General features: G+C 47.3%; 1 protein-coding gene across 3 annotated transcripts in view; it reads right to left on the minus strand.

Moving 5' to 3' along the window:
• The window catches only part of LOC140389972 (rho guanine nucleotide exchange factor 4-like), a 196,785-nt gene that overhangs the window by 132,696 nt on the left and 38,520 nt on the right, over window positions 1-25,569 (minus strand). For all 3 annotated transcript variants that reach the window (XM_072474689.1, XM_072474688.1, XM_072474691.1), the window contains exons 5-7: window positions 16,842-16,940; window positions 16,086-16,178; window positions 11,939-12,409 (exon numbers count right to left, since the gene is read on the minus strand). In XM_072474689.1, coding sequence (XP_072330790.1) covers window positions 11,939-12,409; window positions 16,086-16,178; window positions 16,842-16,940 — 663 coding nt within the window. The remainder of the gene's footprint in view (window positions 1-11,938; window positions 12,410-16,085; window positions 16,179-16,841; window positions 16,941-25,569) is intronic.

Consider the following 25,569-nt stretch of genomic DNA (forward strand, 5'->3'; position numbering starts at 1 on the left):
ACATTATTGGCGTCTCTGGTGCAGAATTGGCAACAGTTATTAGTGACGCTAGTGGGATAGTATTCCACTCCTCAAAATTGACAACACAGCTGTGACATGTCCTCGTGGGCTAAGCACCCTGTGGAGGAGGAGGACACCCATTCCCGGTGGCCTTGAAGGTTACTGAAGCCTTGAACCTTTATACCACTGGTTCATTCCAGGCCTTGTGTGCCATGTCACAAACTACAGCCCACAAGTGCATCCACGAGGTCATGGGTGGCCTGTATGCCCGGGCATCAGGTTTTATCAACTTTGAGCTGGACCAAGCCCACTAAGATGCCTGGGCTGCAGAATTCTGCACCATCGCCGAGATGCCCAGATCCAATGGGTAATTGATGGCACACATGTGGCCTTGCGTGCACCAGAGAATTAGGGAGTGCCTTTCCCTAACAGGAAGGGGTTCCATTTCCTGAATATTCAACTCGTATGCAACCACCACCTCCGGATCATGCATGAACGCTTCCCAGGACCGTGCATGTCAGCTATCCTGGGACACTCCAAAATCCCCGGTGTTTTCACCCCAGGATGACAAGTTGGCTCTCAGGGGGTGAGGTGTACCTGCTGAGGTCCTGGCTGATGATGCTAGTGCAGAGGCTGGAGACCACGGCGATCTAATATAATGAGGCCCATGTTGCCACTAATGCTGCAATTAAGCGATGCATCAGACTGCTCAAAATGCGGTTCCAATGACTGGGCTACTCTGGTGGTGTAGTGTAGTACACTCCCCAGAAGGCCTTCCACTTTGTGGTGGCCTGTTGTGCAATCCACAACCAGGCACAGCAACAGGGTGACATGCTGGAGGAGGAGGGACTTGCAGTCTCGGAGGAGGTGGTGGAGGTGGACCAGGTGGGGATGGACGACGAGCACAGGGAAGACCCACAGGAAGAGCTGGAAGATGGAGGACATGCGGTGGCAAGGGTCCGGCATGCCCGGAGGACCAGGAAGGCCCTCATCCTCACCCTATTCTCTTAGGACAAGGCTTTGTCCATCAGCTCATCAACTCACCCCATTCCACTCCTTTTCCCCCACCCCCACTATCCTGTTCCAATTTCCCAGGGTCTGTGTAACATCACCCAAGGATGAGCCTATGTTGGCACTGTCAGTGGATCAATATGCAAGGCAGGAGAGTGATGATCACCCGTGAGGTAAGGTCTGCTGCTCCTAAATTTATGCCAAAGTCTGACTCTTGGCTTTCTGCTGACAGCGCGCTCACACCCATCCTCTAGACAGGGTCCGCATCAGGGGGCATTTGCTTTTGGACCACTGTGCCCAGGGGGCAGGGATTAATGGAGGGCAACAAAAGGTGGGGGTTCAGGCAGGGCCGCTGTGAAGATTAACGTGACAGAGACATGTATCGGGTACACTCCTGTATGCTTCACCCGATGCCAGTTCCTAGGTATTTACATTGTGTACCGTGTGTTGCCCTATTATGTATTTTCTTTTCATGTACTCAATGATCTGTTTGAGCTGTACGCAGAAAAATACTTTTCACTGTACCTCGGTACACTTGACAATAAACAAATCCAATCCAACACATTTGTGTTAAGTGAGAATCAAATTGCCATCACTGGACTACAATGCTCACTAGAACATTGAATATTTCCATTTCCCCTACCTACGCAGCCCCCTACCTGCTTCTCCCCTTGCCCACTCAGTTCTCCTCAAACTTCTTAGTCTTACGTGGTCTCGTCTAGGTGTGACCATCAAAGGTGGAGCCACCCTGCTTATTTTTGCGCCCTGTGGCCTTTGATGCCACTGTCAGATGTCCCCTGGAGGGTCTGGAGCCAGTGTTAGCGGTTTCACTGTACCATGCTGTTCTGCCCACTGGCATTTTGATGTGTCGGTGTCAGCAGTGGGTGGGGGGGGGGATTTCGGAAGAATTGGAGACCACCGTTGTCCCCTTCGTGACAGGCCCTGGGTTAGCATCCATCTCTTACTTCTTGCTGACAGTGACCGTAGGCCCATGGGGGTCTCCATGGGTGTTAAGAAATAACCTGCAATCACGCCCAAATTGACACTTCAACATTTTTCAGTTAAATCGAGCCCAGTAAAGTAAGTAAGTAAAGTCGCCAAAGCCCCAGATGACCATGGGCTGCTTTCCACTTTGAGGGGGAGAGCTAACTGGTGGTGATTTAACCTGAGAATCACCACACCTCAGGCGAGGGGCAAGTTTGAGCACACGGGGCCTTCATAGATAACCTCCCAGTATGAGTCTATGAAAATGTCTGGTTATCACATAATTTATAATAGACTAGCATTTTCTCTACTGATGTTAGGCTTACTGGTCTGTAATTCCTTGTTTATTCCTCGCTCCTTTTTTATAAAGCAAGAGGTTGTAGCTGGAAATTCTGAAGTTAATATCCTGTTTAGTGTTATTAGTAGTACAATGATGACAATTTGATTCTCACTTAACACAAATAGTAACTCTATGGGTATAAGATATTAATGGAATATTTAACTATTTTAATTGAATGTATCCTACTGATAGCTCAAAAGTGGCCATGGCTGGAATTCTCCAGCCATTGTGATTCTCTGTTCCTGCCAGCAGTGCACCCTGGCCCTTGGGTTTCCCGATGGCTTGGGGTGGCTTCAATGGGAAATCCCATTGACAAGTGGCGGGAGTAGAATGACAAGCCGCCAGCGGCTGTCGAGAAACACGCGGCTGGGGTACTGGTGAATTCTACCACATGGCTGTAAAGTATTCCTGTGTCGGAATTCTCTGGTCAGCGGGATTCACTTTTCCCGTTGGCAGCGCACCCCCGACAGAGGGTTTCGCAGCGGAGTGGGATGGTTTCAATGGGGTCCGATTGACAAGGGACAGGAGGGTAGAATCACGCCTTCAGCGAATGGCGTGCGGCTGAGAAACATACGGCTGGGGGATCAAAGAATCCGGCCATGATCTTACATTTACACGCTTTTCCTATCTGCACAACTGTTGCCAAATGATTCCATATTGTTACAATGGTTGATAGGCATTGTGGGGTTTCATACAACCTCATTAATACTGTGGTGTATATCAGGTTACCACAATATTTAAGAGGCTTTTTGGTTAACTTAATCGCTGAATCTCTTTTAACTCATGTGTCATTGGTTCTTACATTATGTTTACAAACTTAAAACCATTCATGGGCTTCCCTTGTCTTCCTCCACCAGTTTTCACACTATTTGACTTCAACTCCTAGGCCCTTCCACTCTCCATCTTGGCCCTCCTCCTCCCCCGCTCCTCCAGGCCTGCCCTCGACACTCATCTAACCCCGGTGTTTCCTGACCATTGACAGCCTCCAGCATCGCATTTGAAATGAAAATCGCTTATTGTCACGAGTAGGCTTCAATGAAGTTACTGTGAAAAGCCCCTAGTCGCCACATTCCGGCGCCTGTTCGGGGAGGCTGGTACGGGAATTGAACCGTGCTGCTGGCCTGCCTTGGTCTGCTTTAAAAGCCAGCGATTTAGCCCAGTGAGCTAAACCAGCCCCATTTTCAGCCTCACACTCTTCATGCTTTCCATACATTGACTACCATGCTTAGGTCCCAGCTCTACGTGAACTTATACCCACAGTGGGAACTTTCACCCTTGACCATTGCACACCCATCGCGTCAACACCAATTGCTCAACTTTAATCTTACAACACCAGGTTAAAGTCCAACAGGTTTGTTTCAAATCACTAGCTTTCGGAGCACTGGCTCCTTCCTCAGGTTTGGGCACTTGAGGATGAATGTAAAGACTGTGGAGTGAGTGTAAAAGATTTACTGAGACAATGCCATCAATGGGTGCCCTTAACTATGACGGGGAACAAATTCTCCGGCTCTTCTAATTAGAATGAAGACGGTTGAGATGAGATCTACGAGAGGTGTTCAGAGTTATGAAAAGTTCTGTTAAAGTAATTCAGGGAAAGATATTTCTGCTAGCGGGTGGGTTGGCACAAATTTACGATCACCTGATGAATGAGAGGTCAGAGTTCTTTTTCATATTATGCTAAGGGTTATTCAGGAGCCATTATAAATAATGGTGGAAGTAGAAGCAATGATCGCTTTTTAAGAACCATAGAAACAAAATAATTTACGGCACAAACTTAAGTTACTCAGCTAATCATCGCAAAAATCCCATTTTGCAGATATTGGCCCATATCTCTTCAGATAATGGCACCTCAAATGCGTATCCAAATGTTTTCAAATGCGACCAGAGTTTCTGTCTCTACCACTATTTTGGGCGATGGGTTCCACATCCTAACCACCCTTTGGGTGAAAACTTTACTCCCTTCTAAATCCTTCATCAACTACTTTAAATCTTTCCGCTCTGATTATTGACAACTCTGCCAATAGAAATAACTTCTTCCTATCCACTCTATCTAGGCCTCACATCATAAAGGCGATGTCAGTAAATTGGAAAATAACACCCACCAGTAAAACCTCCTTAACTTGTTTTGCATAGCTGAAAAATGGTACTTCAGTACGACTGGTTTTTGATTATTTTGAACTGGTGTGAATTGATTTTTCCATTAATTATATTTCCCTTTAGCCTCGTTTGTTACGAAGAAAACAACGTCAGTCTAACCAATCGGGCCTCCACTCCATGCAACATCCTCATAAACCTCTGCTCTATCCTCCCGAGTGTGATCACAGCCTTCCTTTAATGTGGTGACCAGAACTGTGCGCAGTACTCCAGCAGTGGTATAACGAGCATTGTCTACAGTTCTAACATAGCACCCTTCACATATACTTTATGCCTGTACGTCCCATAAGTCACCTTGATTACCTTATCAATCTGTCCTACTCCTTGCAGGGTTAGACATATACTGTAAGGTCCCTGTTCTGCTCCGTGTATCAGAATCCTGTCACTTACTTTGACTTCCGGTTGTCTTGTTCGTCCTCCCCAAGTGTATCACCTCACACTTCACTGGATTGAATTCCATTGGACACTTTTCTGCCAACCTGACTAGTCAATTGATATCTACTTAAATGGAAGTGTATAAGTATTTGAAAAAAGTAAATGTATGTGTATATGAAGTAAAGGTAGTGAAATGGAACTAAGAAGCTGCCTCTTTCAGAAACCCAACACCAGTCCAATTGCCTGAACAGTTTCTTTATTACCAGAGTGTTCCTGTATTACAAGAGTGGCTACACTTAATGCTTTGGGACATCCTGAGAACATGAAAGATATGTATAAATGTAACTTTTCCTTCATAATCCTCAGATTCTAGGGAGGTAGCTGTGCTCATAGCTGAACTGAGGGGAAAATCGAGAAGGTTGAAGAGGAGTCCAATTTTAGGCACCCCACTTTAGAATACAGGACTGTGAAATGCGCAGAAGGAACTCACTATGGAGTGAGAGAGATGGATGTTGTAAGGATGATAAATCAGAGAGGGGAGAAGATAACTGTAGTGAAAAATGGAGAAGGGAGCAGATTGATCATTGGTTGAAGAAGAAGATGAAGGATAAGTACGGAGAATTAGTACGGAGATGGGGGACTATAATAATAATCATCGCTTATTGTCACAAGTAGGCTTCAATGAAGTTCCTGTAAAAAAGCCCCTAGTCGCCACATTCCTGCGCCTGTTCGGGGAGGCCGGTACGGGAATTGAACCTGTGCTGCTGGCATTGTTCTGCATTGCAAGCCAGCTATTTAGCCCACTGTGCTAAACCACCCCTCAGACTAGGAGTGGAACTCAGGAAACATTATGCCTCATGGCTTCCATCATACTTCCTTTCAAACACATTATCTGCCACTGTTTTCTCCTATACATGTGTCAAAGTATCACAAAACTTCTCTTCCCAGAAACCTTTCACTCTGCTCCCATACCTGCCCTGTCACTATCCAACTAATCTGCTGCCCATAAATAGTAACCCATTTGTTTCTTGGACGAGCTGAGATAGATGAATAGTATGGGCAGATTATGATGGCTCCGGGAGGTAGGAGGGGAGCAGTATTTCTCTGCCGATTCACTATTTGAGCAACTGCCTGGGAGACTGGTATCCTGCAATATCTGTAGCACGCAAAAAACCTTCAAATTTCCTAAGAAGCAAACATTTTGAGGCTTCACTGTCTTCGAGAACATCTCTTCTAAAATAAGGTGTGTCCAAATGCTTTCAGTAGCTACATTTTCATCCTGGAAATCCACACGTTCGTATTCATAAAGATAGTAATGTTGACATGATCTAGTTTACCAGTGGCAGTACTTACAAATGAATTTAGCTTTGACTTAACAAAGCCTATTGGTCCGTCCATTTTAAGTGGTAGTCAGAATTGATACTGGAAAGGCTCCAATTCCCCACATTAGGCTTCAAATTGTGCATCAAATTACAAGTTGTTGTTATGAGCAAACCAGCTTTGGTTCAGTTTTGCTTAGTGCCAGCTTTGACTGATATTATGCAGTGTATCAGTGAGCCATTCACTCAGGGTTGTAGCTGTACAATAGATGTGTCATAATTGTATCATACAATGGCTGATAGGTAGGTCACTTCTGTACTTGAGGTAAAAGGTTTACCTATCATAACATGAAAACCTCAGCAACAGTGTATTTTCTTAAATACCCAAACAGCACAGATTTTTAAAAAGAATCAATTTTACTTGCTTTGGCTCTGAATTTAATTTTGTATCATGAAACCCGTATTGTTTTATCTGCTGAAAGTTTTTGCTCAAATAGTGAAACCTTACTGAAAATTGTTTCCAGGTTTGAGCTGGTGCGAAATAAGTGCAGCATATTCCAGAAAGAACAGAAAGAGCAGAACACAAGGCAGCATTCTTACGAGCACGTTCCAATGATGTCACATACGACAGGGAATGATGATCTGTCATCTCTCCGGCCTTTTGCATACCCTAGCATTTGGAAAGTTTTTAAACCACAGTGTCTGATAATTCTTTGTTTCTAACAGGTAACTCTTTGAGTTGAGGTATAACTGAGCCATGTTCAAATTGAATGGGGGAAGAGTTTGAGGGGCTAATTGAGCTACGCTTGTTTCTCTGCTGTCTAATCGTAACGAATAGTAAGTAGGTTGCAAGATAAAACAGGTTCACTTTGTGCTTCACTTGCACCTTTGTTCACAGGATGTCAGAAAATACTGTACTGCAGAAACTTGTGTGATAACCAGACTGATGAAGTGCCTTCCAAAATATTGGGGGCGCGATTTAATACCCAAAAAACAGAGTCCCTTTTTGGGAGCCTTTCTCAGTGCCTGCAGCGCTGAGAATGACCCCGCTATCAAACGGAACTCTTTTTCTTTATAGCCTTGGTCTCGAACGCTCATCAATGAAGGAAGAGATTGGGGCACCATTTTTAAATTCCGCTCGCTCTCTCTACCCACCTCGGTCACCCCATCACGACCTCTGGACCCCCCACTGCCCCAACTTACTACTTAGGGGGTCCACAAACCCCCCTCATCCCACCTCTTAAAAGCAGGGTACCCCAGTGCCCGATCCCTGGCATGGGCAACCTGGCACTTTGGACTTTCACACTGCCAGCTTGGCACCCTGCCAGTGCACCTGGGCATCCTGGCAGGCTGGAGTGGCACTGCTGGGGTGGCACTGCCAGGGTGCCTGGATGACACTATCAAGGTGCCAGGTTAGCAGTGCTAAGGTGCTGGGTGCCAGCAGGAGAGCCAGGGTACCATCCTGCCCTGGCCACGACTACCCCGGGCACCCGATGGCCTGGAGATCCCCTCCCCCTCCAGGCCAGGTGCTGTTACACTTGGCCTAATGGCTCACCTAAATATGTTAGTCTGGATCTTGCCCAGAGAGGGCCAGATCCAGATCGCGACATCTCGCAAGATCTCGTTAGAATTTGCGGGATATTCCGAGTGTCGCAAATCTCTCGAGAGGCTTCTCACGCGATATAACGGCTTTGTTGCTTCATTGAGTTGGGCGCGACGAGGCCATTCGAGTGTGCCCTGGAACTGTGTGAAAATGGCTCAGGATTTATTATTGATCTGAATTCTCCAGCCGTTTGGATTCTCTGTTCTCGTTGACAACGCACCCCCACCCGTGGGTTCCCTCGCAGCGTGGGGTGGCTTCAATCGGAAATCCCATTGACAAGTGGTGGGAGCAGATAGTCCTGCCGCCAGTGAATGATGCACCGCCAAGGAAAGCGAGGCTGGAGGAGTGGTGAATCCAGCCCATTACATTGCATTATAATCACGGCGCCACAGAATATCAAGTTTTTCTCATGTTGCGAATATTGCACAAGCTTGTGTCCATTTGTCAACACATCTTTTTATTGCAAAGCTTTGTGCAAAATTGGCATCTTAAATTTTATATATATAAAATAATAAGACAAATCACAACTGGTCTGATGAATCAATAATCACTCAATAGAGTCAAGTAGGTTCAGTAAATGCCTTAATGATCAGCCAGCATTTGTGGAGAGGAAAACAGATTGAACATTTCAGGCTGATGAACTTTTCTCAGGATAGCTCTGCATGAAGGGCTTGGTTCGCAGCAACTTAGTTCACTGTCTGAGGGAGAAGAACTTTGAATGTTATAAAAATTTATGTTTGTGTTGAAATTGCAGGGACTCAGCCCTCCCCATTGAGAACATTTTTTAAACCAAATTTGGCACCCACTCGAATCAAGCCCAAAGTGATGTCAAATCTTCAGCGACAAGAATTGTGACAATTCTCCTACACAGACCTATAGAATCCATAAAGTGCAGAAGGAGGCCAATTAGCCTGTCACCTTATCATCAGCTAAAGTGGAAAATGCTTCACAGCTTCACACAAGCTGCGATGCAACTGTATCCTTGAGCCATCAATATAAATTAAGACAGCACTGATCTTGTCCCAACTGTGACACAATCCCAGGATTTTATACATATGACAGTCAGATAAACCTTTGAAGTGACACCACTCAATCTTTGAATGTAGCTACGTGTCACTCATCTACTCACTCACTGTTTGTCATTCTGATTTTGGAATTTTTAGTGCATTGTTCGTTAAAGTTTGATAAATTACTTTCTCCTTTATATAATTATAATCCAAATGCTACTAATTGTCTCAATGGAACATGGGAAGTAGGAGCAGAAATAGGTTTTTCAGTCCATCAAACGTGCTCCACCAATCAAAGATATCAAGGCTAACCGTCTAACAGCAGGGTGGCATGGCAGTTAGCACTCTCGGCCTCTTCCTCCATCCCTCCTGGACTTCCTCTGCAACAGAGTAGAGCTCTGTCCCTCCAGGTCGTCATCATCAAGGATATTGCCCCGTTGCTGTTGCAGGTTATGTAGGGCATAGCTGACCACAATGATGCAGGAGATCCTTTGGAAACTGTACTGCAGGGTCCCACCAGACCTCTCAAGTCAGCGGAAGCACTTCTTAAGCAGCCCAATGCACCATTCAATCACAGACCGGGTGGTACTGGCCTCTGCATCTGTCTCAGGCCTCCGCACTGCCACATCAGCCAAGACCTTAGCAGGTACCCTTTGTCCCCAACAAGCTATCCCTGCATCCTGGGCTAATGTTCGGATATCTCAGGGATTTGAAATTGCCCAAGGATGAAGCTGTGGTGCATGCTCCCTGGAAAACGTGCACACACATGCACGATCCTCACCTGGTGCTCACAGACCACCTGCACATTAAGGGAGTGGAAAGCCTTCCTGTGAATAAATAGGAAGGACTCTCTGATGCCACAGGGTGTGTAGAGCCACATGATTTCCATCAATGGCGTCCTGCACCTGTGGCATACCAGCTATGGTCCCGAATCCCACAGCCCTCTCATCCTGATGGGCTTGATCGATGTTGAAACTATTTAGTCTGAATCCCTGGCATAGAGTGCATTAAAGACCTCATGGATACATTTATGGGCAGGTGACTGTGAGATGCCACACAAATCATCCAATGAGCTCTGAAATGATCCGGTGGCATAGGTGTTTGGGGCTGCCGTGATCTTCTCATCCACAGGGAGCAGATGCCTTCCTTTCTGCACTGCAAATTCTATGATTCTTCAATGTGTTGTTGGCAAGAAGGTTGCACAGGTGCCCCACTGTTTCCCTCTTGCGGTGGAGGCTCCCTTGTTGTCCGACACCTACATGAAGGACTCTCAGGTCCTGTAACCCCTCGGTCTCTTTGTTCGCTTTCGAGCCCCCTGTTCGGCTTGTGCTGCCTCCTGCCCTTGAGCCTGCCCTGCGGCCCTCTGGCTTCCAGGTGCTGGCTTCTTAGTGGGTGCGGCCAATCATTGCCGCCGGAGTCTGTGCTCCTCCAAAGCTTTTACTACCTGCTCCACTGGCTCCAACCTGACACCTCTCGGAAAGCTGTGAGGGATGACAGAGAGAGAGAGAGAGAGAGACAATCAGGTTGGTGTCCCAGCCAGTTCCCTTCAGATCCTGCCCTCACCTTTTGTCCTCCCAGTGCTGGAAGCAGCCATTCCTTCCCCTTATCCAGTGGCTAGCATTCACTCACATGCCTGGTGCCCTTCCAACTTCATCGCTTGACCGGCCCCAGTCAATGCCCTCGATTCTTCAGCGTTGTTGTCAGGCCTTTACGCCTCAGACTCCTGGACAACCACTCCATGAATGTTAAATTCATGCCCATCCTAGGCATGAACCTGACTGTGACATCGGGGAGGACCTGGGAACATCACATTCCAAAATCTCACCGTGTAAATCTAGTTTTTGGCTTCTTGTGGCATTTTGCAGCCATTATGGGGTTTTCACCCATGACTAACGGACCCGCAAAATTGTGCCCAAGATCTAAAATCCTTCTTTATTACTGTAACACCAGTAACATTATAATTAATCCATGCTGGGATTTGACCAGTTATTTTTCTAAACCTTAAGTGTCAGCTTGAGTGAGTATTACTTACCCCTCGGAATCAGGAGGTTGAGGAATTTTTTTGTGTGTCTTATCTACCTTTGGCAGATGGTGAGTGAAGTAGCTGATCCCCTTGATTTTCATGATGTGGAGATACTGGTGCTGGACTGGGGTGAGCACAGTAAGAAGTCTTACAACACCAGGTTAAAGCCCAACAGGTTTATTTGGAATCACTAGCTTTCGGAGCACTGATGAAGGAGCTTCGCCCTGACAGCTAGTGGTTCCAAATAAACCTGTTGGACTTTAACCTGGTGTTGTCAGACTTCTTACTGTGTCCTTGATTTTCAGCATTGTGTAATATACAGGAGGCTCACTGCCAATGACCAATGCCAATGCCAATGTTTATAGGTAGCTTACGAATTTTGGGAGGATGAGAAATCTGCCAGTGCAGGAACCAAAATGGGCCTCCAGGAATATTGTTAAAGGGTGGAAAGATTGGGTGTGAAAATGAATAGCACATGTGAGGAGTATCAGAGAAAATCTCCAGGAATATTGTTAAAGGATGGAAAGATTGGGTGTGAAAATGAATAGCACATGTGAGGAGTATCAGAGAAAATCTCCAGGAATATTGTTAAAGGATGGAAAGATTGGGTGTGAAAATGAATAGCACATGTGAGGAGTATCAGAGAAAATCTCCAGGAATATTGTTAAAGGATGGAAAGATTGGGTGTGAAAATGATAGCAGATGTGAGGAGTATCAGAGAAAATCACACCAAGAGAGCTCTTACACTTAATCACAAATCATTGTCACATCAATTTCCAGTATTATCTGATGACATAATACCTTTAAGTAGCATTGTAAATGGCTACCTCTCAATTTGCATCATGAATTCTGGGTTGTTTGAGGAACCAAATAATGGTATCAATTATTGTGAAAATGGCATCTGAGTCCTAAAGATAGCATCAGAGCCTCATTCTAGTGCACTCAGAGCACATGCACATCTTGCAATCCACACCCCTCCCATTCTCTTTCGTACCTGCACACCCCATCATCGCCTCCCTATAACACTTCAAATGTAATTCATTCAACTTTTACCTGAGGATGTAATGTGGTGCTATATCAATGCAACTTCTTCATTATGGTTCTCAGCTGCTTTCTCTTTACCTGCTTCTTCGCTGTTGATTTCTTCCCGGTGTGACTGTGTGCTCCAATTGTTTCATATATGTCTTCTTCTGACCAATTTGAGTCTCCTGCCACTGTATCATAAATGTGTTCTTCTGACCAATTCGAGTCACCTGCCACTGTGTCATAAATGTGTTCTTGCCGCTTTGGACCTCCTGCCACTGTGTCATAAATGTGTTCTTGCTGTTTTGGACCTCCTGCCACTGTGTCATAAATGTGTTCTTGCTGTTTTGGACCTCCTGCCACTGTGTCATAAATGTGTTCTTCATGCCGTTTTGGATCTCCTGCCACTGTGTCATAAATGTGTTCTTCTTGCCATTTTGGACCTCCTGCCACTGTGTCATAAATGTGTTCTTGCCGCTTTGGACCTCTTTCCACTGTGTCATAAATGTGTTCTTCTTGCCATTTTCGACTTCCTGCCACTGTGTCATAAATGTGTTCTTCAGGATTCAGCTTCAAAAACAAAAGAAAAACAAGTATTTAAGAGTCTGAAATTACTTTAATTCCCCTCACCCCAGTTCTTGGTTTCATAGTGAGATCTTTAGATGCCTTTAATGAAGGTCACACATTTAAGCAGGAGTCATAAAATAACAATCAGTAATGAAAGAGGAGGGAGAGGGTGGCTTGGTGGTTATGTCATTGGACCATTGAAAGGCCCATACTCTGGGGACATGGGTTAAAATCCCACCACAACAGCTGATATTATTTAAATTCAATCAGTTATTAATCTGGAACTGAAAACTCGTCTCAATAATGGTGACCATGAAATTATCATTGATTAACATAAAAACCTATCTAGTTCGCTCACGTTCCTTAAAGAAGGATATCTGCCCTCCTTAACTGGTCTGGCCTACATATGACCCCAGACCCATAGCAATTTGGTTGACTCTTAACTGCCCTCTGAAAAGGTCTGACAAAACACTCAGCTCGCGGGCAATTAGGAATGGGCAATAAATGTTGGCCCAGCCAGTGACGCACACATCACATGAAAGAGTAAAGTTATTCTGTTTTATATAACACCGTTCGATTACAGGTGCTGTGGTGCCTGTATTGCTATTGCTTCAAATGGAATTAGCTCAGCTTATACAAACCGTACTAGAATCTGACCTTTCTAAATTGTAAAACATATGTTTCAAAACACATAAAAATAATGTTCTGCAATTAAGTATGCACTTTCCATAATTACTATCACTGAAGTAAATGCTTCTTTGACAAAAAGGTGACGTCATGAAGATCTGCTGTGAGCAATTACTATTAATCTTTAATTTTATTGGCCGATCAGATATATATTGAACTTCTTTAAAAGAACTTTTGCCAAGCAAGGACACTGACTTTAAAATGGCTGCAGATGTCATTTGACCTACAAATTGGCCAAGTGTGGAAACTACTGAATATGGATTTTTAAGAAGACATGGTTATAGGCAGATTCCTTGATGGACGACATTCTCCGACCCCCCGCCGGGTCGGAGAATTGCCGGGGGCTGGCGTGAATCCCGCCCCCGCCGGTTGCCGAATTCTCTGGCACCGGAGATTCGGCAGGGGCGGGAATCGCGCCGCGCCGGTTGGCGCCCCCCCCCCCCCCGCGATTCTCCGACCCGGATGGGCCGAAGTCCCGCTGCTGGAATACCTGTCCCGCCACCTCTCTTACCGGCGGGACAAGGCGGCGCGGGCGGGCTCCGGGGTCCTGGGGGGGCGCGGGGCGATCTGGCCCCGGGGGATGCCCCCCACGGTGGCTTGGCCCGCGATCGGGGCCCACCGATCCACGGGCGGGCCTGTGCCGTGGGGGCACTCTTCCTTCCGCCTTCGCCACGGTCTCCACCATGGCGGAGGTGGAAGAGACTCCCTCCACAGCGCATGCGCGGGGATGCCGTGAGCGGCCGCTGAAGCTCCCGCGCATGCGCCACCCGGCAATGTCATTTCCGCGCCAGCTGGCGGGGCACCAAAGGCCTTTCCCGCCAGCTGGCGCGGCGGAAATCAGTCCGGCGCGGGCCTAGCCCCTCAAGATTAGGGCTCGGCCGGTCAAGATGCGGAGGATTCCTCACCTTTGGGGTGGCTCGATGCCGGACTGATTTGCATCATTTTTGGCGCCGGTCGGCGGACATCGCGCCGATAACGGAGTATTTCGCCCCACGTCTGCCATTGCCTAAACTCTCTCAAAAACCTAAGGGCAAAGGACCTCTAGACTTACTGACAATGGAAGCTACCAGGAATTTTGAAAGACTAACAAAGATTTTCTGCATGGAGGATATTAAGGACCCCTCTTTGTTTTGATGGCAACTTGATAAGCTGAGGCATTAATATTACATCATCTTTGACTTTCACAGTGGCAAACAGGATATACAGAATTAACTGTCTGACCTGTTCTATAGAGATTCTAACAAGAGGTGGGAGAGAATCCCACTGCCAGAGGGGACAATGACTGTGCTCTGAATGCCATTCACATGATACAGCAGCCATCCTGCCTGCTGCCAGAGATGAAGAAAATGAGAGAGTCCGCAGAACAAGCAGAAGACAAAGTTTGTAGAATAGAACAGTAAAACCAGTTCACTCCCGGTTGTTCTCGGGTTTAGAGACCTAGCTCTGTTTCAGTTTGGAATCCATCACAGAGATAGAGAATTTTAACAGAAAGGGAATTCATGTGCCATAGTATCCACTTTGGGAAAAGACAGATTACAGTTTAAAGGAGACTGACTCCAGAAATTATAGCTTCCATCAGCCATAACCCCACTGGAATTTCAAGCCCACCAGAGACATCAGAATGTATGTTTCATTATGTTCCAACACACTGTCACTCTTATAAATTCCACCTTCTCCACATCTTTTTTTACAGTGAGTATTGGGACACGTGTTTAGATTTTTAAATTTATTTTGTATCTTTAGTGGTTTATCATGGGTGGGCTTTTAACACAATATAAACCTACCCTTTTTGTGCTTAAATTTAAGAAAGTCTATCAGACTGAGTTCTTTATAACCAGCACGCAATGGTTTGGTGTATAGACTGAATTGACACACTTACCCATCTATATTTTTAAAAACCTGTTGTGATGAAGAATGGGAAAGGAAGGGAAAGTCATGGCACCCATCCTCACTTGATCATAATGATGGTTATAAGATATAGAATCATACAGGACAGAAGGAGGCCATTCATCCCTCTATGTTTGTGCCAGCTCTTTGGTGAATCTATATTCAACTAGTCCCATTCCCCTGCTCCTTCCCTATCATCCTGTACATTGTGTTTCCCCTTCAAGTCTACACGTTCTGTTGACACATTAAAGAATTCAATCAAGTTAGCCAAACTTGATTTGTCTTTTGACAAATGAATGCTGATTTCATTTATCAGCACATATCTTTCCAAATGACAGTTAATTTTGTCCGAATCAATTCTGTTCCTAAATGTTACCCCACTACTGATGTTAAGCTTGTCTGACTTATCCCCTTCCCCTGTTCAGCACAGACACACAAAATAATCCACCCACCCACATTAGCGGCTGCATTTTAACAGGAGGGCAGACTGCTCACACCCCCTTATCCCACCAGCCAACCACCCTCGAAATAAAGTTGACTTTTGCTCTGCGCTTTCTATAATATGCTGCCAGCAGGCTAAACTACCAGCAGTGCCAGGACTGAGTAGTGAGCATTGCCAGCTTTGCAGGAAGAAGGCCAAAGGGGAGCATGGCTGCCCCAAGTTGTTAAATTCTGGGGTTCCAGCGTGAGGAGTGAGGGACATGGTGGACGACCACATTCTGTCAGGCAAGGAAAGGCGAGTGACATCTTGGAGGGTGGAGGCGTGATCCTGATGTGTGTAGGGCACCCCCGGATGAGGTGCCTCCCCTTCCTCCCGCCTTTCTTCGTGTTAAAAAAATGGCATCTGTTGTGGGATATTTGCGTGTGTTTTTAAATTGACAATGTGTAAAGCAGCTCATCTTATGGTTAAAAAATAATACACCTATGTTTGTTGACCCAAATTAAAAAAAACAAATTGGTTGAGAAGTTGATGATAAGCAAATAATATGTGCAAAAGAAAATAGGAGCAGGTGAGTATTGTGTACTGTGTATTTTGTCTTGCCAACTGCATCTTACTATCATTTAATGCTTTCATGCATCTGTCTCTGGTTAAGATGACCTTTACCTTGCCTTTCGATGGTTCAGGTTGCTTTGGTAAATTATGTCTGGTCTTTGCTTTTTTCTTAATGTTTTCATTTTGCTTGTGCTCATCTTCCTGCTTCAAGAACAGAAGGAAAAGCTATTTTAGTAACCCAAGTAAAAATAATTCCCTCATTAAAATCATGTCGTGTCAGGTCAGAGAGAGAACTTGAAATTTATCCCTTTTCAAATTCGTTCAAAGGATGTGAATGCTGTTGGCAAGGCCTTCATCTGTTGCCCATCCCTGATTGTCCTTGAGAAGGCGGTGGTGAGCCGCCTTCTTGAACTATCTGGCGCAGTTCATCTTATCAGTTCTTGAAATGACTTAATCAGCGGTTCAAAGGCTTTACCAACTCCAGGGTGGGGGTGGGGATTGGAAATGTGCACAATTTCCTTTCAAAGGAGAGAAGAACTGGGGAAATGCAGAGAATAATTGTCAAAACACCACGTCCAAACAGATTTGCATTTGGTGTTGCTGGAACTGGTAAGACAAGACTGGTTTCAGTCACGACTGTTGAATAATAACATACAACAACTTGCACAAATCAAGCCAGCCAAGAGGCTTAGAGGTAACCTTGTTCCCTCGTTATGTGACTGGACTATTGAGTCTCACTAGCCTTAATGAAGCATCAATATGGAACATAAACTTTGATGTGGACTTACCCTCTCCCTCACTTTGCAAGGTCAATTGACATAGGTGCATGTATTTTGACTTCACAAAAGCATAAACGCTATCACAGACCTGTTGGGCCAAATGGCCTGTTTCTCCTGATCTGGGTTTTTGTGTTGGACTACGCTTAATTTTTCCATTAGATTTAGGTTGCTCGTCTGTATGATCAATCTTCAAAAAAGAAGCAGAGGTTATTTTAGTATCTGAAATAAACATGATTCTCTCATTATTGTCAATAAAATAATAATAATTTTATTTTATAATTTTCAGCAAAAGTTCAGGTAATGCATTGTCACTCTTACCTATTATCACAATGTTTTTGGTTATCAGTAGGATGTTTGCTAAATATTATCGCCTTTTGCCATTTGTTTTTGGCTGTCAAGACATCCCGTAGCATTGTCGACAGCGTGTCTGAATTGAGGGGTGGACATACCCTTTGGAAAGATGCCTCTGGGAGATATGCTCACAAAGGATGAAAAATTACCATTAAATAATGTTCTCCATATTCAGTCCCAGGTTTTGAAGAAAAACACTTGTTCCTCTTATATGGTGGGCAGGCTTTACTACCCTTCTCTTCTTCATGGTGTGTTTGAAGGTGGGATGGCATTTCGTCAGACAGGAGGGTGCCAGGTGGGGATCCCACCGTCTTTCTACCACATCACAATTTGAGGTCCTTAAGTGCGCGGTTAATGCCTCATCCCACCATCGCAAGCATTCGCTATGCAGGGAGCCCTAAAAGCAAACCCTGTTTAGGCTCCTGGAGGTAGTGGTTGGGGCCTCTTTTTCAAGGATACTCAATGCCTGATCAAGCACCCAGCATGGGCGAGCATAGATCAGCTGAAAACCACTGCCTGCATTTGCTGCTGACATCCATACCCATTTTCCCTGGTGACTCTGCTGATCAATGACGAACTACCGGTCTCTGATTGACTGGCAGCTCTCGGCGGGTTTGACTTCCACCCTCGGGGATCCTTGATCCCAGGCAAGGCCCAGTTAAATATGCCCTGTGAGGTACCCTCAATAATGACACTTTGAGATTAAACTGTAAAGAAGGCTTTATTAGCCTAATAACTATGCTAGAGCTAGAGACGAGAGCTGACTGTTACAGACCATGAGGCAGCCCTTATGCATGGCTCCCAGATGGGCGGAGCCAGAGGCGGAGTCCCCAGGGTTACAAGCCCGGTCTTAAAGGGGACATCACCTTACATGATGATAAGGCAGTATCCATTCATCACATTCACCCCCTGTTTAAAAAGGAGTCCGGCGGGGGTGAAGTGCCATCATAGGTCCATCCGTCTTGGTGGCCGGATCGTCCGCCTCGATCTCTTCAATTCGGGCGGTGGTGCGGCGGGCACGGACGTACCGGTTGAGGGCACATCCGGGAGCACAGCGGTCGGAGCTTCGGTCCGGGTCGGGGCAGGGGAACTAGGCAGGGCCGGGGGTAGCGGAGCCGTCGCCGGCGGGGTGTGTAAAGGGACGCCGGGTCCTGCAGGGGAGCCATGCAAGGCGCATGGTAGGGACTCACCAACGGGTGGAAGGGCCGGAAGGGAGTGTGTTGTAGGGGCAACGGGTCCTGCAGGGGAGCGGCGCGAGAAGGGGCGTCTGTGGTGGAGGATCCAGCGGGTGCCAGATCCCGGAGGGAAACTGTATCTTGCCTGCCGTCGGAGTACTCCATGTAGGCGTAACTGGGGTTGGCGTGGAGCAGTCGGACCTTTTCAACTAGGGGGTCTGTTTTATGGCTCCTCGCGTGCCTCCGGAGAAGAACAGGTCCCGGAGCCATCAGCCAAGGTGGAAGCGAGACCCCAGAGGTAGACTTCCTGGGGAAGAGAAACAATCGGTTGTGAGGGGTCACATTCGTGGCCGTGCAGAGGAGTGACCTAATGGAGTGTAGGGCATCGGGTAGGACCTCCTGCCAGCGGGTGGTTGGGAGATTTCTCGACCGCAGGGCCAGAAGGACAGCCTTCCACACTGTCGCGTTTTCCCTCTCCACCTGCCCGTTTCCCCGCGGGTTATAACTGGTCGTTCTGCTCGAGGCGATGCCTTTGCTGAGCAGATACTGACGCAGTTCATCGCTCATGAACGATGTACCCCGGTCGCTGTGGATATAAGCGGGGAAACCGAACAGGGTGAAGATGCTGTGCAGTGCCTTAATCACCGTGGCTGAGGTCATGTCGGGGCAGGGAATGGCGAATGGGAAACGGGAGAACTCATCGATCACGGTGAGGAAATAGGCATAACGGTTGGTGGACGGGAGGGGCCCCTTGAAGTCCACGCTCAGTCGCTCAATGGGGCCCGAGGCATTCACGAACCGAACCTTGTCTGGCTGGTAGAAGTGCGGTTTGCACTCTGCACAGACTTGGCAGGCCCTGGCCATGGCCTTGACCTCCTTGGTTGAGTAAGGTAGGTTGCGGGACTTGATGAAATGGACGAGCAGGGTAACCCCCGGGTGGCAGAGGTCATTGTGGATGGCTTGCAGGCGGTCCTCCTGCGCGTTGGCGCTTGTGCCGCGGGACCGGGGCATTTGGGGGCTCGTTGAGCTCCCCTGGACAATACTTGATATCGTATGAGTAAGTGGAGAGTTCGATCCTCCACCTCAAAATGTTATCATTTTTTATTTTGCCCCGTTGCATGTTATCGAACATATAGGCGACCGACCGTTGGTCGGTGACGAGGGTAAACCTCCTACCGGCTAGGTAGTGCAACAGCGCCATACAGCCTCCACAATGGCTTGTGCCTCCTTTTCGACTGCAGAGTGTCGAATCTCGGAGGCGGTGAGGGTTCGGGAGAAGAACGCTACTGGTCTGCCTGCCTGATTGAGGGTAGCAGCCAGGGCAGTGTCTGATGCATCGCTCTCTACCTGGAAAGGGATGGTTTCGTCCACCGCGTGCATGGCGGCCTTGATGATGTCAGCCTTGATGCGGTTGAAGGCCAATTGAGCCTCAGCCGAGAGGGGAAAAGTGGTGGTCTTTAGGAGTGGGCGGGCTTTGTCCGCATACTTGGGGACCCACTGGGCGTAATAGGTGAAAAGCTCCAAGCACCGTTTGAGGGCCTTGAGGCTGCGGGGGGGAGGGAGTTCCTTAAGGGGGCGCATGCGGTCGGGGTCGGGACCTAGGACCCCGTCTTCCACGACATAGCCGAGGATGGCCAGCCGGGTGGTGTGGAAAACGCATTTGCCCTCGTTATAGGTCAGGTTATGGGCTCGGGCGGTCTGGAGGAACTTTTTGAGGTTAGCGTCATGGTCCTGCTGATCATGGCCGCAGATGGTGACATTGTCCAAGTACGGGTATGTAGCCCGCAAACCGTACTGGTCCACCATTTGGTCCATCACCCTTTGAAAGGCGGAGACCCCATTTGTGACACCAAAGGAGACCCTAAGGAAGTGGAAGAGCCGGCCGGCTGCTTCGAAGGCAGTATAGGGGCGGTCTTTTGGTCGGATGGGGCGCTGGTGGTAGGCAGATTTGAGGTCGACCGTGGAAAAGACTCGGTATTGGGAGATCCGATTTACCATTTCCGCGATGCGAGGAAGGGGGTACGCATCAAGCTGCGTGAATCGGTTTATGGTCTGGCTATAATCCACGACCATCCGTTTCTTCTCCCCGGACCGGACTACCACCACTTGCGCTCTCCAAGGGCTGTTGCTAGCCTCGATGACCCCCTCTCCCAGTAAACGCTGGACCTCTGACTTGATAAAAGCCATATCTTGGGCACTGTAGCGCCGGCTCCTGGTGGCGACGGGCTTACAGTCAGGAGTGAGGTAAACAAATAGCGAGGGGGGTGCGACTTTCAGTGTCGCAAGGCAGCACACCGTGAGGGGGGGCAAGGGTCAGTCAAACTTCAGTGTCAGGCTTCGGTGGCTGCACTGGAAATCCAGTCCGAGCAGCAGGGGGGCACAGAGGTGAGGGAGGATATAAAATTTGAAACGGGTGTATTTGGCACCCTGGATCGAGAGATCCGCAATACAGTACCCCGTGATTTGTACCGAGTGGGACCCAGATGCGAGGGCTATGGTTTGGGATGCGGGATGGGTGCGTAGGGAGCAGCGCCTTACCGTTTCAGGGTGGATAAAGCTCTCCGTGCTCCCGGAGTCGAAGAGGCATGCAGTGTCGTGCCCGTTGACCTGGACCTGCATCATGGAGTTCTGCAGGTGTTTTGGCTGAGTTTGATCGAGGGTGATCGCACCCAGTCCCGGGTAGTCGGAGTCGTCAGCCGAGTCGGACTCGTAAAATGGCCGCCGGCGCCGGCTGCGCGTGTCGGGTCAAGAAGATGGCCGCCGACAAGATGGCCGCTCCCATGATTCGCACGAGGCTGATGACGCGTCAGAAGAGGCCGTGTCGGGTCGGTGCACAGCAGCATTGCGAGGCCTGCGGGCCTGAGAGCCTGATTTTCGGACAGGCTGTTCTTTGTTTTTCTGGCCCGTGGTTCTGGCCAGGCAGACCCTCGCAAAGTGCCCTTTCTTCCCGCAGTTGCGGCAGATCGCGGAGCAGGCTGGGCAGCGTAGGCGTGGGTGCTTTCCCTGCCCGCAGAAGTAGCATGGTGTGCCCCCATGGTGAGCGGGTCACCGCGTGGCGCAGGCCTGTAATACGGTTGAGTCTGAGGAAGTCCTGGGGGGGCTGGCAGAATCCGTGGGGTACGTACCCAAGTTATGTCGGGCCACCTCCAGCGAGGAGGCGAGCGTTAGCGTCTCCTGGAGGTCTTTTGCCCCGTTTTTGAGCAGCCGCTGCCGTATGTAGGTCGAGCGGATGCCGGACACGAAAGCATCCCTGATGTGCAGGTTCATATGGACTTCCCCTGTCACATCCTGATGGTCACAGTCCCTGGCAAGTGCGGTGAGTTTCTCAACAAACTCGTCGAACGATTCCCCCGAGCGCTGCCGGCAGGTAGAGAGCAGATGCCGGGCGTGCACCTGATTGATGGGTTTGACAAACCGCTTGCGGAGCAACTCGATCGCTTCCTCATAAGTCGTCGTCTTTTTGAGCGTGGCGGAGATTCTGTGACTCACCCGGGCGTGGAGTAGACGCAGCTTGAGTGGCCCCAGGATGAGAGTCTCTGCGGAGTCCAGGTAAGCCTTGAAGCACCGCAGCCAGTATTAAAACATTTCCTTCGCCTCTGGCGTTCGTGCTTCCAGATTTAGCTTCTCTGGTTTTAGGCCTGCGTCCATCCTGAATCTAGTTTAGTCTAATAAATTGAGGTACCTTCAATAATGACACTTAGAGATTAAACTGTAAAGAAGGCTTTATTAGACTAATAACTATGCTAGAGCTAGAGACAAGAGCTGACTGTTACAGACCATGAGGCAGCCCTTATGTCTGGCTCCCAGATGGGCGGAGCCAGAGGTGGAGTCCTCAGGGTTACAAGCCCGGTCTTAAAGGGGACATCACCTTACATGATGATAAGGCAGTAACCATTCATCACACTCTGTTAGATGTTTGGCTGGAATTTAATATGGTGCACCTTCCGTAAAGGAGGTACCATGGGGCTCCCACCGGCTCTCCAGCTGGCAACCAAGACCCCAGTCACCTCATTTAAATACCACCCAATGTATGATTGAATGTAGCGCAGTACGTTTGGGTGATATGGCTATCATGATCAAATAGCTTGAAGTGTGTTTAAGCAATGAGATGTTGCTCTAAGGCTGGGAATAGTGCTATCTGTGTGAGGCTGATATGAAACTATGAAGATTAGGCATGACGTCTGATTATAGAAATTGTTGGTAGCTGAGTGATGGAGTGTGTTGCATTGAGCAGAGAGCTCTATTGCTTCAGTTGCTTTTTTTATTCATGTGATATGAGCTTCACTGACTAGGCCAGCATTTATTGTCCATCCTTAATTGTCCTTGAGATGGTGGTGGTGAGCCGCCTTAGTGAAATGCTGCAGTCCTACTGTAGTAGGAACACCCACGGTGATGTTGGAAGGGGAATTCAAAGAGTTGGATGCAGCATCGGCGAAGGAATGGCTATATTATTCCAGGATGGTGTCTTGCTTGGAAAGGAGCTTATAGGTTTAGCACAGTGGGCTAAATCACTGGCTTGTAATGCAAAACAATGCCAGCAGCGCAGGTTCAATTCCCGTACCAGCCTCCCCGAACAGGCGCCGGAATGTGGCGATGAGGGGCTTTTCACAGAAACTTCATTGAAGCCTACTTGTGACAATAAGCAATTATTATTATTGCAGGTGATGGCATTACCACGTATCTGCCGCCTTTGATCTTCTAAATGGCAGAGGTTGTGGGTTTGTACTTTTGAGGAAGCTAGATGGTACACAGCGCTGTCACTGTGTGCTAATTGTACAGGAAGTGAATGCTTAAAATGGTGGAGGGTATGCCAGTCAAGCAGGATATTTTATTCTGGATGATGTCGAGCTTCTTGAGTGTTGCTGGAAATGCGGTCATCCATGCAGGTGGTGAGTTGTGCATCACACTCTTGACTTGTGTTTTATGATTGATAGGCTTCGGGGGGGTCAGGAAGTGAGTTACTTACCACAGAATTTCCAGCCCAGCACCTGATCTGTTCTTCAAGTCACATAATATCTATGGCTGATCCAGTTAAACTTCCAATCAATGGTAACATCCCCCCCCCCCTCACCTCCACCCCCAGACCCCAGGATGTTGACAGTAGTAAATCCAGTAGTGGAAATGTCATTGAACATCAAGGTTAGATTCTCTCTTGTTGGAGATACGCATTGCCTAGCTTCAGGTCTAGCTACATATAGGTACAAACTGCTTCCATATCTGAGGAGTTGTGACTGGTACTAAATATTGTACAATATCAGTGAACATCCCCACATCTGACCTTATCTTATTTTGGGTAAATCAGTAAAATTAAATTAACAAACTGAACGACAAAGGAAAAGGCAGCCGCTTAAAGGGATGCTGCAACAAAAGAAACAGAATTACTAAGGAAACTTAAAACATCGAACCAAATGTGATTAAAGGGGTGAATAAAGCACCATAGTCCCTCTGGTACTCACCGGACATGAAAGACTTGAGTGAACCGGCAGACACCGATTTCTGACTTTATGATGGAGGGAAGGTCATACATAGAAACATAGGAAATAAAAGCCATTCGGCCCTTTGAGCCTGCTCCACCATTCTTTATGATCATGGCTGATCATCAAATTCAATACGCTGATCCCACCTTCCCCCATATCCCTTGATCCTTTTAGCCCCAAGAGTTATATCTAATTCCTTCTTGATATCACACAATGTTTTGGCCTCGACTACTTTCTGTAGTCCATGGGTGCACCACTCTCCTGGGTGAAGAAATTTCTCCTCACCTCAGTCCTAAAAGGTTTACCTCTTATCCTCAAACTATGAGGATACTTTCTGAATATACCCTGTCTGACCTTGTCAGAATTTTATATGTTTCTATGAGATCCCTTCACTCTTCTAAACTCCACTGAATATAATCCTGACCGACTTAGTGTCTCCTCATATGACTGTCCTGCATTTCCAGTAATCAACATGGTAAACCTGCACTCCCTCCATTGCAAGAGCATCTTTCCTCAGACATTACTCCAGGTGTGACCTCACCAATGCCCTACACAATTGCAATAAAACATCTCTATTCCTAAGCTCAAACCCTCTCATTATGAAGGCCAACACACCATTTGCCTTTTTTAGTTCCTGCTGTACCTGTGCGCTTACTTTCAGAGACTGGTGCACAAGGACACCGAGGTCTTGTTGAGTATCCACCCCTCTCAATTTACACCCATTCAAATAATAATCTGCCTTCATATTTTTGCTACCGAAGTGGATATCCTCACATTTATCCACAGTGTAGTGTATCTGCCGTGCATATGCCCACTCACTCAGCATGTCCAAATCCTGCTGAAGCATCTCGGCATCCTCCTCACAGCTCAGCCACCCACCCAACTTTGTATCATCTGCAAATTTGGAGATAATAAATTTAGTTCCTTCATCCAAATTGTTAATATATAATGTGAATATATAATGTAAAGGTCAGTAATGAAGCAGCTGAAAATGGTTGGGCCTAGGGCACTGCTGAAAGGAACTCCTGCAGTGAAATTTTCGGGGTGAGATGATTGGCCTCCAATAACCACAGCCATCCTTGACGATCCGATATTAACTAGTGGAAAGTATTTCCCTTGATTCCCATTGACTTCAATTTTGTCAGACTCCCTGATGCCACACTCAATCAAATGCTGTCTCAATGTCAAGGGCAGTCGCTTTCAATTCATCTCTGAAATTCAGCTCTTTTGACCAAGTTTGGAAAAAGGCTGTCATGGTGTCTGGAGATGAATGGTCCTGGCAGAATACATACTGAATAGTGATGAGTAGGTTATTGCTGAGTATTCCCCCATCATTGAGGTTGAAGATAAATGTGGTGTTTCCTCTTCCAGTTAGTTTAATCAGCTCATGGAGATTTCCTTGACAATGTTTGAACTGATGCAATGAGGCTTGATGGGGTCCAAAGTCAGTGTTGAGGACTCTTGAGGCAATGCTTTCCTGATTGTGCCACTACCTCAGATGGGTCTGCACTCTCAATAGGAATGGTGATGGAGGAGTTTGGGATATTGGCTGTAAGATGAGTGTGACTGTCAGGCTGTCACTTGACTAGACTGTGGGACAGCTCTCCCAATGTTAGTACAAATCTCCATAAGTGAGTGAGGAGGACTTTTCAGGGTCAGCTGGGATGTTTGTGTCTTTATCATTTCCAGTGCCTATTAAAATGTTTGGTTGGCCGCCTGATTTTATTCTTGCTCTCGAATGGGATTAGAGATTTGAATATAGATCATGGATCTTGATCACTCATGCAATACTGCATCCAGGTCCTTGGGGCTA

Source organism: Scyliorhinus torazame, chromosome 14 (assembly GCF_047496885.1).
Source record: "Scyliorhinus torazame isolate Kashiwa2021f chromosome 14, sScyTor2.1, whole genome shotgun sequence".
Taxonomy (NCBI): Eukaryota; Metazoa; Chordata; class Chondrichthyes; order Carcharhiniformes; family Scyliorhinidae; genus Scyliorhinus; species Scyliorhinus torazame.